Raw genomic sequence first — 18,959 nt, 5'->3', positions numbered from 1 at the left:
GTAGTTACCTTTGTATGTGGAGGTAACATATGCTGGTATCGCAGGGTTGCATTCACCAGCTGCCATAAAAAAAACAGACTGTTCAAACCCAGATGTCGCTCTTCTCTAATCAGACATAGGGTGACACGCTACAAACCCAATCATCCTTTAGACGTCACCGTCATAGGATGGGAGGGAAAAACAAATTTTTGTCATGTATATAATAACATAACGTGTGAACGTAGCATTAGTCAAACCTATCTCAGTGGGTGTAGCCTCCTTAAGAAAAAGTAATTCTTCTCCAATAAATGTACCTTGGGCTATAAGTATACCTTGAGTCGAGTAGTACCTATCCGGTACTCGACTAACCAGTTATACCTTCCTTAGACATACCTTGATCAAATTAATTATATCACTAAAGCGGACGGACGGAAAAAATATGCTGAATAAGCATTTAAATTAAAAGGTAAGTAAAAGTGGTAAAACTAAATATTGTGAAATAAAAACGAAAAAAAATAAAATAAAATAAGCATATAAAAATGCTTTGAATAAAAAAAATTACAAGGTGCGTCCAAAAAAAACCAAAAAAAGTGCGGTAAACTTTACGCGTGTGCGTGTGTGTGTGTATAGAAATGAATGGACGAGTAACTACGCCAAAAAAAACTTAATAAAAAAACTCTACTTGCCTAACAAAACGCAATAAAAATGAAATGTAAATAAACAAAAGTGTAATGTATAGAAAATTATATGCCGGCCGTGGAGGAATTCCCATGAAAAAGTGAATTATAAGATAAAAATTGTTATACGGTGCTGTGTGTGTGTGAATGGAACCAAACGGCAGTAAACTAAAATAACAGGCACCGGCCAGTAAATAATGCCGGACAAAGAATTAATAGGAAAAAAAAAAAAGGTAAAAACCTAAATTTTTAATAACCAACAGTGAAAATTGGCAGAAAAATAAATTTAAGTGGTTATGTACAAATCATATGTGGTTTGCAAAACGTAACCTACAAAAAAACTAACTAAAAAAAATTCAACCAAAAAAAAAACGGTTTAATTTGATGTGCAAGTGTGTGTGACTTTAAGTGCGTATTACTTTACGGTATCCCTACCATCATCTGTAAACCACTCAAATCATGAATGGAGGTGGGGGTGCTAAAACCAAACTGAGTGCCAAGACAAATTACTCCGCAAAAAGTGAAGTGTGAGAAACCAACAAAAACAATTGCGGAAAATGTGTGTGTGTCATGTGCCTAATGTAATGCAAACATAGAACAGGTGTTAACACTCTCTTCTTCTTGTGATTTAAACAGATCGAAAGAAACAGAACGATAATGAAATGCTGTGAATCATTTATAAGTTCAATGAACGCAAAGTGAAAGTGTTGTGAGAAAGTTAAAGTAAAATCAAGGTAAAATCTCAACTTGGAAAACGGGAAAAAAAATAAAAGAAAATTTATAAAAATTGTGTAAACACAAAAAAATTAAAGGAAATGGAAAATTAGAAATTTTCGAAATAAAAATAAAAAACTCTACCAAAGAAAATTTTCGGAACCAAAGCTAAAATGTTTGAATGAAATTAATGTGAAACAAAAGAATTATTTCAGTGAAAATACATACACCAAAGTTAAAAATGTTAAAAAAAACAATATAAACAAAATTAAAGTCTATTTTCGTTTGGTCAAATAAGTGAAAATAACAAGCCGCTAATTTAAATCAGAAAAATTTTAAATGACAAAAAAAAACAAGAATCTAAAAAAAACTACGAAGCTCCCAAAGATAAAAATACAATGAGATTCAAAAGCAAAAATTCCTCAAAATTCTAAATTTCAAAAAAAAATAAAAACAAAAATTCCTCTAAAAAAATTAAAAATATCAAACCAAAGGAAAATCTTAAAATAATAAATAATTTTAGAAAAAAAATTGCATTTTGACTAAACAAACTTTCTTCTTGGTTCTCTTTCCAGATGCTGCAACGACACCAAACTCGCATCGGCCGCTTCGCTTGAGAGCACGGACCATACCAGACGTGGACCAGCGACATAATGTGCCCAGGGCAGATGAACTGGTAATTGTCAAATAAATAATACGCCACGGCGTATTCTTTATTACTCCTCTCAGCCCCCTACTTGCACTCACCACGGCATCCCTCGCCCCATGTCCAAGATGCCATAGCGATAGAAAGACGGGTCGGCCCGACATACACCGAGGTCGTCAAGAGGCTCTACCGTGGATGAGTGATCTCCTGGGGCCGGCATCGAAAGATGACAATCTCTCGTCCGGACAAAACGCCTTCCGCCGCAACTCGCGCTCCATGTCCAAGATGCCATAGTGATAGAAAGACGGGTCACCCACTGCGAGGTTGACAGCGAGCTCTCCGGCGGTCGAGGCACCCCAGATAGGCAGAGAGAAATGGCACTACCTCGTTCTAACCCCTGTGCACATTACACCACTGGAACACTCCTGGCGGCCCCGCACTCGCGACTGCGTAAGACCACGAGTTTCGTCGCTCTCAGTCCCCGACGGATAATTCAGGTAAGTATAAGGTAAGTATAAAGTTCCAATCCTCTAGGTCCATTTACTCATCGTACACACACACACGTCCTTCACCGCCTGTTGACCATGGGATGTAACTTGCAAGGAATTTTATGGAAGCAATTCAAATGACCATCTATAGACGGTTTCGCCTAAACTGCCGCCCAAGGCGAACAAAAAAAAATCTAAGTTTAACCCAGAAACTGCGTGCCTGCCAAAACTAAAGCTAAGTATCCTTAAATCTAAAATTAAAAGATAATTCAAATTCTAATTCATTTCAATACTTATCCTACAGCCTACTATTCTATTGCCTTACATCTACTATCCTTGGATTCCTAAGGAGGATTTGGAAAGTACCATAAACCAGGTAAGTGATTGCTACTTCCTCATCAAAGGTGTCGCCGTAGTATAGCGATCTATCATCGTTATGCCTATTGCTTAAACTTGATGACAATTCCAAATTACCAAATTCAGCCAACTCAAACTCTAAATACACTAATTATGTCTTCTTCTTTAAACGCAGATATGAAAACCAAAATTCACAAACAAGGTAGAAAGTGTAGTGCATATATCCTACTATAAGGTGGGGAACAAGTGAGAGAAGAGCAAATCTAAGCGGATAAGCGAAGCATTCTAAGTTTCCAAATAGGACTTCTCCAAACGTATCCGGAAACTGCTTTCTCTGCCGTAATGTATTGTATGACCCTGAGATGCTGTAGTATATTGGTATTACGTTTGCTACCTACGGACATAACCACACGGCTGTTGTTGAAAACATAAAGATAAACCCAACAACGTCTCATGTGCTTTGGCTCATGGGTATGATTGTATTAAGCGGACGGACAGGTAAGCAAAAGTAATTTGGGCTATTGCAGTTAACTATTGTATATAATGGCATCTCCTTCTCTCCTCAGGCCCGTCGCAAACGAAATGCGGATACCAAAATCCTTAAACTTCGTGACTTACGGGAGTTAAAGATTAGTAAAACACCGTGCCACATCCTGCATCTAACCAGCTTCCAGTCACCACCAGTTTGGCACGCGATCCAAGCTTTTGAAAACTTACGATCGGGACTCAATCCGGTAACCGAAATCCGATCAGTTGCTGGCTGTGGCGATAAAATGATGCGGTCAACCCGATAACTCGGGCCCCATGTTGCGGGCGCCATTCTTGTCGTGGACCCCGGAGGGTCCGAACTGTCTCAGCGGAGAAAGGGGACATAGTGTGCTGGCGAGCGCTGGCTGTTGGCGTTAGAGCTCCGGCTGTGGCTCAGTCTGGGGCGCGGTTCTTGCCAACACACCATGTCCAGAGACAGCTGACAAAAAAACTAAATTGAAACCAGCTCTGGATGGGATAACAACACAGGGTCATACTTACTTTACGGCAGGCACGTTATTCGCCTTCTTACTCGCACTTCCCGCTATGGATTCGCTCTTCAGGGGGCACTGAGACATCCTACAGTGCCCTGGACGGCCCACCCCAACCATGGTATCCGTTGTCCAACAGTTTTGGATACCCCAGAATCGTCTCCCCGTTCCCCCTCTACAGCATGGTGCACTACCCCTTCCTTACCTTAATGATCTACTCTTCCATAGCGAAATGAGAATACTAAGCCAAGTGGAATTTCATTTCTACGTTATAAAAGGTATGTATGGGCTTTATTTAGAGGTTACATCCTCTGATTTTGATTCTATACGTTAAATTAACATTGATCAAAATATTTAAATGTTAAAGAAAGCTTTATAATTACTGCAATTTACAAAAACAAAAAAAAAAACGCAATTTTTAAGGCAATGCAAAGTAAGAAATTCAATTAATTAGATAAAGATTAAAACAAATCAAACTTCTAAAATCAATCCAAAAGGACTTAAAAAAAAAATAAAAAAATTACAATATATATATATAACTGTTTTTTTTTCTTTTCAGAAAAGTGCCTTTGTTGCGTCTGTCAGATCGCCGGACTGGAATGCTTCGACGACGGCTCCCCTGGATAGCAAGACAATTTGGTAGCGGAGGTGCCCTGGATCTCCCTTTTTATGTTCTTGGTAAGTATGTATAGGTAGTTCGTGTAATGTCTTACCCTCAATAAAAATATATAATTTCTTGTTTTTCTTTTTTTTTTCTTTTAGCCAACCTGCAGGGACAACATTAAACGACCAAAGGGTCTTTTATTTAAAGTGTATTCCTAGTGCCCTAGAATGAGCTCACCCTACTTCCTAGGCTGTATCGTCCGTTCAATCACCGGACTGCAGATATGAAACCCAATGTCTACCCTGTTTGCTGCCTAAGTTATTCTGTTTTCTTTTTTTTTTTATTTCTTATATTTTTATTCCAGGATGTGTGTCAAGCTAAGTTTCTCTGTGTATCGTTCTAAGTATTGAACATATAAAAAGGAGCATACATCGGCCTACCTTGGCACCTACGGGCTGCTGGTGCAAAATTCCCTCGGGGACACTGGAGCAGATGGCGGCGGTGGAACCAATGATGAAGCTGGAGATGCTGATGAGATGATGATGTTGTTGAGGATGGAAATGTTGACGTTGCCGTGGATGACGATGGTTAAAATTGCAGTAGAGGTGGGTATTTATTATTTGACAAAAAGTTTTTGTTGTTCTGTTTAGTCTTTGCTATGTTTTATTCGTGGCTCAAATTAACGTTCTTTTTCAAAGCTTTTTATATTTCACAGGATCTTTTTTCTTTAGCATTAATTAGCACTAATAAGTTTATTTAGCTTTAAGTTGATCTAAAGTAACTTCAGCTTTTTACTACAAAAGCTAGTCTTTATTCCTTTCACAAAAAAAAGGAACATTTATTTGCTTTTAAATAAAAAACTTTATGCCTTTGGCATCACATATTCTGATTTGTTTTTTTTTTTCTTTTGTTTGTCAAGCTCACAATCAAAGGTTTGTAGAACACAACATAACCTTTTCTTTTTTTTTAAAGTTTTCTCTCTTTTTGAAACACCACTTTCAACACTCTTGAGTACACCACCTCTTACTGCTTGCACGGCTCCATCCAAAAAGAACTCGTCATCTTCCCTTTACTGTCCATCATGGTTCCCCCAAGCCATCATGTCCACCGAGGAACCATCATAAAATTTTGTTTTCCAAAATAGCAAAAACAAACAACATATGGTTTCCTCGATTTTCATTGTAGTAGTTACCTTTGTATGTGGAGGTAACATATGCTGGTATCGCAGGGTTGCATTCACCAGCTGCCATAAAAAAAACAGACTGTTCAAACCCAGATGTCGCTCTTCTCTAATCAGACATAGGGTGACACGCTACAATTTCGAAGGCCCTAACACAACTCATTGTCAAAAACTTCAGCGAAATCAGATAACAAATGTGGCTTTTATGGGCCAATGACTCTAAATAGGCGGATCGGTCTATATGACAGCTATATCCAAATCTGGACCGATCTAGACCAAATTGACGAAGAATGTCGAAGGGTCTAACACAACTCATTGTCCCAAATTTCAGCTTATAGACCGATTCATACCATATTTGACACGTATGTTGAATGTCATAGAAGCCGTTGCACAAAATTTCAGCCAAATCGGATAATACTCGGTTTATATAACAGCTATATCAGGTTATGAACCGATTTAAACCATACTTGGCATAGTTGTTTCAAGTCATATCGAAACACTTCATGCAAAATTTCAGCCAAATCGGACTGGAATTGCATCCTCTAGAGGACCAAGAAGTCAAGACCCCCGATCGGTTTATATGACAGCTATGTCAGGTTATGAACCGATTAAAACCATACTTGGCACATATATTGGAAATCATAACATAATATTTAATGCAAAATTTCAGCCAAATCGGTTTTGAATTGGGTCCTCTAGGGGCTCAAGAAGTCAAGACCCCCGATCGGTTTATACGACAACTATGTAAGATTGTGGACCGATTACACCCTGGACAATCCTGTCCTTAACATTTGATTTTATATTTTGTTTTTTGTTTTGAATACTTGAATTTAATTGTACCATTGAATTATAATTGAATTAAATTGTTAAATTGTACTTCCCAACTCTGATTGTAATAGAATGCTAAAAGGCATGTCAGTTTGTACTAAAGGAATGATATGGAATTAGAACATTCCTGACTACATGCCCTTTTTAGAAACTTACCATCAAACACTTGGTCATCAGCGTTCGATCGGTAAGGTTTGAAGATTCTAACTCCTCTTTTCATCTCTTTCCCTAGCGTAACATCTACCTAACCCACTAACCCTATTTAAATAAACTTACATATTATAACGTTTTACTGAAACCAAACTTGTGTTTTGCTTTTTACTCCTTTGCGGTGTTGCTGTGGGTATTCTATTTCTTTGCTTGTTATTCCCCAACTCTGAGGAATAACAAGCTGCTACATACAGTCCACTCATCTACGACCTTCGCTTTACATCATATATTTGGAATCCCCCCCCCCCAAAGCTATTCATGGTCCTTCGAGCCGTTCACTGGAAACTGCAAGAAAAACTCACACACACAACAGAAGGTAAAACCAAACCAAAATCCCAAAGTTCCCATGTTAGTTGTGTGAAGCACCGGTAAGTGCAAAACCATTTTTTGTTCTCTTGAAGAAAAAACATTTGCAAACAACCGCGAAAAAAATCGTACAGAAAACAGGAAAATCGAACTAATTATCATAAAAAGTGCTCAAAATTTCAAAAATTCCATAAATTTGAAAAATCTGTGATAAAATGTGATAAAAGATAACAAAAAAAAAAAAGAAAAAAAAAAAGTCAGTTTGTAATGCAAAGTTGTTGTTTTCGTCGTTTCGACATTAAAAATTGTTAATTTTCGTTAGTTTGAAAGTTGAAAATGGTCAAATTAAAAGCCTAAAAAGCCAAAAAAAAATTGACATAATAACTGCCAAAAACCAATCAAAATTCGTTTGTTTGCAAATGTTCGTTTGTGTGCCAATAAAATTATACACTCAACAAAAAAATCTGCAGAAAATTCAAGAAAAAGTGCAAAGTGCAAAGTGCAAAATTTTTTCGGTTGAAAGGGTGTTTGAAAAATCCATAATTTTTGCTATAACGGTAAAAAAAAAACGGTGAAAATAACGGTCGAACACGTGCCCAAAAATCCGAAAGAATCGTCTTATATACATATAGATACAAATACATAAGGTGCACTTATGTACAGGAAAGGCAATAAAGAAGAAGAAACCCAGTCTGTAATCCAAATAGATAGAAGAAGAAAAGCCCATGTAAAAAAAAGAACCGTTTTTGTTTAAAAGAAATTCGAAAAAAAAAGGAGAAAATAAAATTTTTTTTTTTTTTCGTTGTGCATGGAGGCTAATATAATACAACAAAAAGGTATTTAAAAAAAAAAAGAAAAAAATTTTTTTCCTCAAATTCATCTCATCATATTCATTTCATCCTCATCATAAATCATCCCCCATTTTCCTTTTGTCATCATTTGTTAAAATAAAAAAAAAAAAAAAAAAAATTATTTAAAATCGTATTTTACAAAAATTTTCCTGAATTATTGCACTATCATCATTAAAATTGCACTGCCCCTTAATCATCTTCAGTTTATTGCACTTTACTCATTTATCATATTGCACACAAACATTATCATTATTTTCCCATAAAATTATATTTCCACTAAAATATTAAAACAAATCAATACAACAACATACACTACAATTTAAAATCATTTCCCATAAACATATCGCTTAAATTTTGCAATTAACTAAGCTACCCATCAAATTGCATTGTATCAAAAAGCATTTTTTTTCGAGTGTACATGATCACCTAATAAGAAAAAGAAAATCAATTCCAACCAACATCAATTGTGATGAAAAAGGGCCAAAGCAATGTATGCCTATTTGAATATACAAACGAACGTACATACATAAAGTCATCGGTGTACAACGAAAGCCAATGTCTGGCCGCTAACAGCAACGAAAAAAAAAAAATAAAGCAGAGTTCTTGTATGTAAATATACACGTGTGTGTGTATACTTGAATGTTCATCGACGGCCACTGCCTGGCCCTAGAAGCAACGAAAAGAAAACAAAACGAAGTAGAAGCATATATGGTTATACACGCGTGTGTGTATACATAAATACTCATCGACACTCAGTCAAAGCTCGCAGCCTTATCCACTGGCAGAGACAAAGAACACACGGCAATAGCAATAAGCGAGGCTGGAAATACAGCCTATGAACATACGTATGATCACAGTACACTGGAAAAAATTGTTGGTAATTTTTTTTTAAAGGAAAAGTACAACGTATAATATTGGAAAATTTTTATGTTGATTTGTTTTAACATCTCCATCACAAACATACAAAACCACATACATTTATTCATCGTTAACAACAAGTAAATATCGAAATTGAACAGACAAAGAGTTAGAATCAAATATATAAATCGTTATATCGTTCGAAATTTTAAATAACAACGTTGTGGCTACACAGAGAATCAACTATTGATGTTTGCATCTACAGTAAAACACACCTAGACATGATATGCAAATCATATGCCCATGAATAAGAAAGAAAAGCATTGATAATTTTCTCAAATGAATTGAAACCCCGTCTCTTGATACAAAATTATTTGGTTTGGTTTTAATATTGTGCTGGCTTTTCGCATCGCTTTTATTGATTTCAATATAATTTTTTCCGGAAAGTTAAAAAAAATTAAAATTTTACAACAACTTTTCTTGAGAATAATGCTCGAACAGTGAAAGTTTATGCCGAACATTTAGACTTTGTCAACATAAAATATATTTTCATCGGTCTTAACAAAAAACAATTAAAATTGTCAACTGTTGCATAAAATCCCTAATCAATTAAAATTGATTTTTTTTGTCGGAATTAACATTTTCATAGTTTCGCCGAAATTATAGAAAAGCTATTATTTCTCAATAACTCCAACAGCTCTTATTAAATTTTAATGTAAAATAAAAAATTTTTGTGTTCGATAATATAATCATTAAACTCGACTCGTATTATTTTTCACGTGTACCGGTGTCCCTAACAAAACGAAAATATCCAAACCTACTTCATCAACATATGTACGTATATATGCAGGAGTCGCCCAACGAAAGGGAAAAAATAGTCAAAGCAAATTCGTCAACATAGGTACGTGTGTATATACATCCATTTGTACACGCAGTCATCGTAACAGCATATCATTCCCCCACTCGCATGAGCAGCGACGGTCGTAGGCAACAGCGGTGATCATTTGCGAATAGAGAAACAGCAAACTGCATAAGGTCAATGCCCTTTCATAGTCAAATATATTTACATGAAGAAAGAATTTAGAAATCATATGGTACAGCACCAGGCCAACATATTAAGACCAAAACAATTCATTTGAGAAAAATAAAAGTTAAGGGAAAAAAAGCCAACATATTGTCAACAGTGTATCTTTACAACGAGCCCAACGGAACCCCTCTTTTCACAAACAAGTGTTTTGATGATTAGAGATTGAAATATGTTTTAATATAAAGCGTTTTTTATTGGAAAATTGTGGAAATTAAAACACAATTCTTCCGTTCTACGACAATAAACAAAATTTATTCAACGAAAGCGAGCTGTTGGAATATTGTGAAGAAGCAACACAACGATTCCATTCTACGAAAAATAAATTTAAATATTTTAGCGTTATAAGGAAAATTGTGAAACGTAAGCACAATTGTTCCCATCATCAAACAAATAAATAAAATAAAACTATTATAAATGAAAATTACAACTTCATAAAATAACAAACACCTTAAAACACATCTTTATTTTCATCATTTTAAAACTAACAACACACATTTCTGAACTAACACAAAACATTGGTCCGCATTTGATACAATTTGCTATCAAATGGAAATACATTTTTTTGGGAATCTCTAATTTATCTGCAGACAAGAATATTTCGACTTGGGACCCTTTGACGTTTTTCGATTCGATTTGGATATTCGCGTCGATGTCTTTTCCCGTCGATCTCTTGCTCTATTGGAAACTTCATTCCCAATCGGAAGTCACATGATTTTTCGAGGAAATTTCTCTTCGTTTGACTGGATTTCTACAAAAATTCGTACTCAATAAGAATTTTTTTTTTTTGTCGTTTATTGGGACTTTTTCAGAGAAATTCTTACTCGAACGAAATTCTGCTATTTCACTGCATTTTACTACGATAATTCTTACTCCAGCAGAATTTCACTACTTTTTATCGTACCTTTCCCAAGAATTCTTGCTCGATAGGAGTTTATAGCCCTTTATTGGATTTCCACGAGAGTTCTTGCAGCGGAGGGTTTGGCTGCCTTTTATGAATTTTTTATCTCAGGAATTCTCAGTGACTGGGATTTCGATTCTTCCACTTTTGATGGAGAGATTCTACGAAGGCCTAACGTTTTCAAATCTCGACAACTCTTGTGGTTTTGAAATTGTAAGGTACATATTTGGCAATTCGTTGCATTCCCGCTAGTCACTTACAATTTTCAGGATCAAACCTTTGCATAGAAGAAGGGATCTGTTCTTCCATTTGCTCCTGGTAATTCTGTACCTCACAGAATTTTCGCAATCCATTGCATCACCCCGATCGGCCCACATTCTTCGACTTTGCATTCTGCTTTGAGTGAGACTATTTTTGCATTGATTGTTGGCATTTGTAAGTTGTATTTTTTTGGCAATTCGTTGCATTCCCGCTCTGCAGCTTACATTTCCTGATCGCTCTACATTTTGATTGCACTTACAATTAAAATAACAGTTTCTCATTCAACGGATCACATCACGCTTGGGGTTCAAAAGCCATACAGATTCGCGCGAAGATCTTTTTTTGGTGAACCTACGAGATATCGATTCTTCTTCTAGCTGACTCCATCCATATCATATTTGTCATTGTCGTACAGTTCTGTTCTTCCCTTTTTTCGAGATGAGTCTGACGACTAAAGGTGCTAAGACCGGCACAGGGGACACTGGATGTATGGATACCAATCCGACATCGGGGTCTACTGACCACAGTAATTCCACCGGAATTACAGGTGGTGCATCTATGGAGACTTCCCTCAACAACGATAAATTTTTGTTCGATTGTGATCACTTGATCTCATTTTGTACACAATTTGAACAAAGTGACATTTCTGACCAAACCGACTCGGTTTTGGAGGTGAAACTAGAGGACTTGGAGAGCCGTTGGCAAAGGCTACAGGCAACTTATGAAGGTGTTATGCTGTCTCCAAGGTCTTCGAACACCAGGGACTTCAGGGAAAATGCGAAGATAAATTTCAACGCCAGTTCTGAGGCGTATTACACAGCCAGATCTCAAATTCTGGATATTCTCAGAATAGCTAGCGGGAATACTAGACAGTCTACGAGACACAGTCTTATCCCCAGTTATATACCACAACAGCAATATATTCCTCAAAACACGTCTCTGGAAGTCTCAAACAGCTGCATTAAGGTACCGCCTTGTGACACTGAGATTTTCAAAGGAGGCTACGAGGAATGGCCGTCATTCCGTGATATGTTCACGGCAGTCTATGTTAACCACCCCAAGTTAACGAAAGCTCAGAAACTTTACCATTTGCGGAATAAAACCAGAGGTGCCGCTGGTGCAATCGTCAAAAGGTACACCTTATGTGACGAGAATTTCGACATAGCATGGAGTGCTCTGAAATCCCGCTACGAAAACAAGCGTGTGCTTGTTGACAATCAACTGAAGATGCTTTTTAATATTCCTACAGCAACAGTAGAGAATAGTGATTCCATTCAGAGAATCCAATCGGCAGTAAATGATTGTCTGTGTACTCTCAAGACACTTGACGTTGACGTCGAAAGTTGGGATCCGATTTTGATATATCTGGTATCGACGAAATTACCAGATGAAACTCTTTCTCTTTGGGAACAATCTTTGAAATCCCACCGAGATTTACCGACATGGAACCAACTTGACGAGTTCCTCATAAACAGATTCGAGGTTGTAGAACGCATCACCAGCATTAAGTCTACGAAACAACAGAATAACATCCCGTCTCAAAATTCTGCCAAGACTCAGTCACCAAATAACTCATCTGCCAAAATTCAAACGTATCACTCCCAAGAGAAACTAAATTCGTCATGTCCTGTTTGTGTTTCCAAACATTCAATTAGGACTTGCCCAGATTTTCGCAAATTTACAGCACAACAGCGTATAGACTTTGTCTACAAGAATAAAATTTGCAATAATTGTTTGGCTTCAAACCATCTAAAAGCAAGTTGTAAAAGCAAAAATACATGCATTATTTGTCACAAAGCACATCACAGTCTTCTCCATCTTAGGAAAACCACTGATAACAACAATAATGTCTCTCAACCACAAACTTCCGAGACGAAGTCAAGTGACGCAGAACCAAATTATCAGTCACAAGACGATATTCCTTCTACATCAAGACAAAATCGTCCTTCCGGTGTTCAAGCAAATTTTGCCTCAAACAACGATATGATTCTTCTAAGGACAGCTTTAGTCCAAATTGAACATCAGGGAGAATTATTCACTGTTAGAGCCCTAATAGACCCGGGTTCTCAACGAACATTTATCTCAAAACGAATTCAGAATTTATTACAAATTCCCACTACTAATGCCCAATTCGAAATTTTCGGTATTGGAGAACAAACTCAGATCTCTGACAAAGAATGTCAATTAGTGGTGGTATCCGAAAAACACGATGTACGTTTCACTATTTCAGCAATTGTGCTGCCAAAATTAACCAGACGTTTACCGTCTTACTCATTCAAAATACCACATCCTTCAGATTTAGAAGATCTCGATCTGGCGGATCCCCATTTTAATAAATCAGCCCAAATTGATTTAGTTCTTGGCAATGATTCCGAACGTTTCATCAATATTGAAGGAATCAAGAAGAATATTTGTGGTGACACTTCAGCATACAATACTATATTCGGTTGGGTGCTCAGTGGCCCAATGCGAGCTGAAACTGTATTCTCTTTCTCTGAGAACGTTCTCAAACCAGAAGAACCCGCAATAAGCGATCTTCTCAGGAAGTTTTGGGAACAGGAAGAAATACCCTCGTCTCCTCTCGTCTCAGATTCTGATGCGTTCTGTGAAGAATTCTACAGGAAAACTACAACTCGAATATCGGACGGTCGTTATATGGTGAGGTTACCGTTCAAAGACGAATTCTCATACTCTTTGTATTTAGGATCGTCTAGATTCTTGGCTCTTGCTCAGTATAATCGTATGGAGCAAAATCTTTCGAAAGAACCCGAATTAGAATCTCAATACAACGCTGTTTTAGGCGAATATCTGACTCTTAATCACATGGAAGAAACGTCTTCTCGTGAGATATCCATGGAGGGTAAATTTAACTCTTTTTATTTACCCCATCACGCCGTTGTACGCCCTGAGCACAAGTCGACGAAAGTCCGAGTTGTTTTCAACGCTTCTCGAAGGACAAAGTCTGGCTACTCATTGAATGATGTACTTCACGTAGGACCCACATTGCAGTCTGATTTGACTTCTGTGCTTCTCAATTGGAGGAAGTACCGATACGTTTTCTGTGGAGACATCCAGAAAATGTACAGACAAATTCTTGTTCATCCCCACGACAGACCATACCAGCGGATATTGTTTAAACCCGAAGCGAATGGTCCGGTTAAGGACTATCAACTTAGGACCGTCACTTTTGGCGTAAATTGCGCTCCGTTTCTCGCTATACGTACACTGTTACAACTGGCGTCAGATTCAGAACACGATTATCCTCATGTCGCAGGTATTCTCAGACGAGACACCTATGTCGACGATATATTGTCCGGAGGCTTCTCTGTGGACGAAGCGGTCCAAGCCCAGAAGGACCTGCTTGTGGGTTTGAAACAAGCAGGATTTCCCCTTAGGAAGTTTATTGCCAACGATAATCAGCTACTGGCTCATCTCTCACCTGAGGATCTTTACGATTCTGAATTTTTACGCTTCCAGGAGTCAAGTTCAGCTAAGACGCTGGGAATCAAATGGAACGCTTTAACTGACACTTTTGGTTATTCCGTCAAACCCGTTGAGTCAAGTCATGAAATGACGAAACGCAAAATTCTCTCTGCAATTGCCCAGCTATTTGATCCCGCTGGTTGGATCACACCTATTATTATTAGGGCCAAGATTCTTATGCAACAACTGTGGTTAGAAGGACTTGAATGGGACGACTTTCTCGGCAGGGATTCTCAGCTTGCGTGGGATGCAATTGTCTCCGATCTATATCACGTGGAGAGCCTTTCTATACCCAGATGGATTAGATTTGTCCCTGACGACGTCATAGAAATCCATGGATTTTCAGACGCTTCACAAGCTGCATACTGCGCTTGCGTTTATATGCGATGTCAGAACGAGAAGTCTGTGGTTTTCTCTAATCTTCTGGTCGCCAAAAGCAAGGTTGCGCCTCTTAAGCCTGTTTGTCTCCCACGGCTGGAGCTGAATGGTGCATACCTCCTTGCCAAGTTGGTCGATTATGTTTTATCTACATGCGACTACGAGATCAGCAGCATAACTCTATGGACGGACTCTTCGATAGTACTCGGCTGGCTTTCAAAGCCGCCTTGGTCTTGGGAGACATATGTTGCTAATCGAACCTCAAAGATTCACGATCTTGTCCCTAATGGTGTTTGGCGTCACGTCCCGACGCATGATAATCCTGCCGATCTTGGCACGAGGGGATGTACACCTCAGTATTTGAATATGAACCCTCTATGGTTCAATGGCCCATGTTGGCTGACTCAACCAAGTTCGTCATGGCCAAGGAACAATCCCTTGGAGTCGCCGGAGTTGGGAAGGCGTTCGAAGGTACAGACATTTCACGAGACGAATGAAGAATCCGACATATTGCAGAGGTTTTCTTCTTATACTCGGTCTCTAAGGGTGGTCTCTTATATTTTTCGATTCTACGGCAACTGTCTTAGTAGATATCGCTCTACCGAGAAGAATACTTCTTTATATCTTTCGCATAAGGAAGTGAAATTTGCTAAGATTCGCCTAATTTCACTGTCTCAAAGGAAATTTTATCATGATGAATACGACCTGTTAGGCAAGTCCGAGGCAATAAGCGAGAGAAGTTCACTAAAGGTGTTGAATCCATTTCTGGATCGCGAAGGGGTCATGCGAGTTGATGGACGACTGGCTGATTCTTCTCTTCCATATAATGAGAGACATCCCGTGATCTTACCCGGAAATTCCCGATTATGCCACTTGTACCTACTCCATTTACATCATTTCCTGGCTCATGCCGATTGCACACTTATGTGCAGAATGGTCCAAACGGAGTTTTATATTTCTAGACTCAAGCCTAGGGTAAAGGGCGTCATACACAGATGCAGGACGTGCATCATTTTTAAGCATAGACCATGTGCTCAGATCATGGCTCCACTACCTCCTTCGAGATGCGCTCTGACTCCTCCTTTTCACATTACTGGAGTCGATTTTGCAGGGCCTTTCGAGCTTAAAAGCTCTACTTTACGCCGCTCCCCCATGGTAAAGGGATATGCTTCCGTTTTCGTCTGTTTCGCGACGAAAGCAATACACTTAGAGCCATGTTCCGAGCTCTCTTCTGCAGCATTTGAGGCTGCATTCACACGATTCGTCGGAAGGCGGGGGCTACCCCAGAGGGTAGTTTCCGATAATGGTAGAAATTTCGTCGGCGCCAGCCGAAAAATGCTAAGAGAATTCATGACTTTCGTGAAGACTTCAGCAGACGATATAGCCGAGAAGTACTCCAGTCATGGCTTCGAATGGCAGTTTATTCCTCCCTACGCACCGCATATGGGCGGATTGTGGGAATCCGCAGTGAAGAGCTTTAAGCACCATTTTAAGAGAATTACTGGGGCTCACCGATTCACTTTCGAGCAGTTTGCTACTCTTCTTGCCCGTATTGAGGGAATTCTCAACTCCAGACCCATATCAGCGATTTCTGCTGATCCGAGTGATTTGACGGCTTTGACACCCGGCCACTTTATTAAGGGGTCCCCTATCATGGCATTTCCTGAGCAGGATTCACAGAGGTTGTCCCTGGTCAACAGATGGACAAAACTCAAAGCCCTTCATCACCAATTCGCTATAAGGTGGAGGGAAGATTATCTTAAGGCACTCCATAAGAGATATAAGTGGAAGGGTTCGGATCGGAACTTGAAGATAGGCGATTTGGTCGTGGTCATGGATGACCTGCTACCTCCTAACGACTGGCGTTTAGGGAGAATAATCCGGACTCATCCAGGATCCGACGACAATACTCGAGTCGCGGATATACGGATATCGTCTGGTACAATAACTCGTCCCATAGTCAAACTTTGTTATTTACCTCTCTTGGACCAAGATCCATTAGACTCATCACTATCATAATCTTCCTCCCATTCATACTCGCCTTAAATAACACTAACATCACCGCTTAAATCCACATCTAACCCTCATCTAACCCCACATTTCACCTCATTTCATTGGCTTCTTCTAATCCGCAAAAACCTTACTTACCTTCTTCATTTCCAGAAAAAAAAATGGGCTCAAAGCAAATGAATCTCAACAAGATTTATGAGTGCGCCATCTGTTTGGAGAGGCACTCGCTCCGCTACTGCCGAATCTTCTGCGGCATGACGGTGGCAGATAGGAGGGTGACCGTCCGTAACCACAAATATTGTATGAACTGCCTGGCCCGGAGTCACGAGGTGGAGGACTGCCACTCAGCCGCCACCTGTCGAAAATGCGGCTACCAGCACCATACGATGCTGCACCCACAAATTCCGGTGCCTCCTACCGCCCTCACACCAGCATATGTAAGCCCCAAAGTTGCCAACCGCTACACGAAGAAAGCGACGACTGAAGCCACCCCCAGACGCAAGAAGTTGAGGACAAGAAGCCAACGACCAGAAATCAAGCCGTCTGAGCTGCTGCAGAAACAGCTGCTCGCTGAGGCGCTGAAATGTGTGGCAACAGTTATCTGCGAAGATGTTGCGTAGATGCAAGGCCGGCGGCATGGACAATCCTGTCCTTAACATTTGATTTTATATTTTGTTTTTTGTTTTGAATACTTGAATTTAATTGTACCATTGAATTATAATTGAATTAAATTGTTAAATTGTACTTCCCAACTCTGATTGTAATAGAATGCTAAAAGGCATGTCAGTTTGTACTAAAGGAATGATATGGAATTAGAACATTCCTGACTACATGCCCTTTTTAGAAACTTACCATCAAACACTTGGTCATCAGCGTTCGATCGGTAAGGTTTGAAGATTCTAACTCCTCTTTTCATCTCTTTCCCTAGCGTAACATCTACCTAACCCACTAACCCTATTTAAATAAACTTACATATTATAACGTTTTACTGAAACCAAACTTGTGTTTTGCTTTTTACTCCTTTGCGGTGTTGCTGTGGGTATTCTATTTCTTTGCTTGTTATTCCCCAACTCTGAGGAATAACAAGCTGCTACATACAGTCCACTCATCTACGACCTTCGCTTTACATCATATATTTGGAATCCCCCCCCCCCAAAGCTATTCACACCCATACTTAACACTTTTCTTGGAAATCATAAGAAAACATTTCATGCAAAATTTCAGCCAAATCGGATAAGAATTGCACCCTCTAGTGGCTTAAGAAGTCAAGATCCAAGATCGGTTTATATGGTAGCTATATCAGGTTATGGACCGATTTAAAGCATACTTATCGCAGTTGTTGTAAGTCATATCGAAACACGTCATGCAAAATTTCTGCCAAATCGGATTGGAATTGCGTCCTCTAGAGGCTCAAGAAGTCAAGACCCCGCCCATCGGTTTATATAACAGCTATGTCAGGTTATGGACCGATTATAACTATACTTAGCACATTAGTTGGAAATCATAACAAAACATGTCATGGGAAATGTCAGCCAAATCGGATAAAATTTGCACCCTCTAGTGGCTCAAGAAGTCAAGATCCAAGATTGGTTTATATGGCAGCTATATCAAAACATGGACCGATATGGCGTATTTACAATTCTAACCGACTTACACTAATAAGAAGTAATTGTGCAAAATTTCAAACGGCTAGCTTTACTCCTTCGAAAGTTGGTGTGCTTTCGACAGACGGACATGAATAGATCGACTTAAAATGTCATGACGATCGAGAACATATATACTTTATGGGGACTTAGGCGAATACTTCGTGGAGTTACAAATAGAATGACGAAATTAGTATACCCATTCCTATGGTGGAGAGTATAAAAACTTTGTGAAATTTAAGGCTATCGTTTTGATTAGAACACCTGTTGCCATAAAAAAAACTAGTTTATCAATGGAATTAAAAACAGAGTGTTGATAAGATTGATTGAGACAATTCATATAATTGTATTCCTCGTCGTGCTATACAGTTTTCCAAAGCCATGTAAGTGATTGGTAATAGAAAATTTTACAGCACGGCTTAAGAGAATAGCGCTTCAAGTGTCTTGAAAATTGCTCTGTAGGATTTCGCTGCCTCGAATGC

At 38.7% G+C, this 18,959-nt stretch overlaps 2 protein-coding genes and 1 long non-coding RNA gene across 3 annotated transcripts in view; 2 read left to right on the top strand and 1 right to left on the bottom strand.

Annotated features, from left to right (window-relative positions):
- Positions 1-18,959, bottom strand: part of LOC106092207 (uncharacterized) — a 39,071-nt gene that overhangs the window by 12,606 nt on the left and 7,506 nt on the right. The window lies entirely within an intron of this gene.
- Positions 357-5,367, top strand: LOC131996308 (uncharacterized). Its single transcript, XR_009397757.1, has 6 exons — positions 357-445; positions 1,946-2,880; positions 3,037-3,359; positions 3,428-4,158; positions 4,440-4,558; positions 4,643-5,367. It is a non-coding gene; the product is annotated as an uncharacterized LOC131996308 (long non-coding RNA).
- LOC131996306 (uncharacterized) lies at positions 7,804-17,833 on the top strand. The gene is made up of 2 exons (XM_059365883.1): positions 7,804-7,844; positions 16,988-17,833. Exons 1-2 carry the CDS (start codon positions 7,817-7,819, stop codon positions 17,452-17,454), a joined length of 495 nt encoding a protein of 164 aa, XP_059221866.1. The 5' UTR covers positions 7,804-7,816; the 3' UTR covers positions 17,455-17,833.

The sequence above is a fragment of the Stomoxys calcitrans genome, chromosome 3 (assembly GCF_963082655.1).
Source record: "Stomoxys calcitrans chromosome 3, idStoCalc2.1, whole genome shotgun sequence".
Taxonomy (NCBI): Eukaryota; Metazoa; Arthropoda; class Insecta; order Diptera; family Muscidae; genus Stomoxys; species Stomoxys calcitrans.
This window is presented reverse-complemented; position numbering and strand designations above follow the sequence as displayed.

Bases quoted from the DNA above. Each gene is read 5' to 3' on its own strand.
- LOC131996306 (XM_059365883.1), top strand. From the start codon at position 7,817: ATGGAGGCTAATATAATACAACAAAAAG. The intron at 7,845-16,987 runs GTATTTAAAAAA...CTTCATTTCCAG, and splicing joins TAATATAATACAACAAAAAG to AAAAAAAAATGGGCTCAAAG.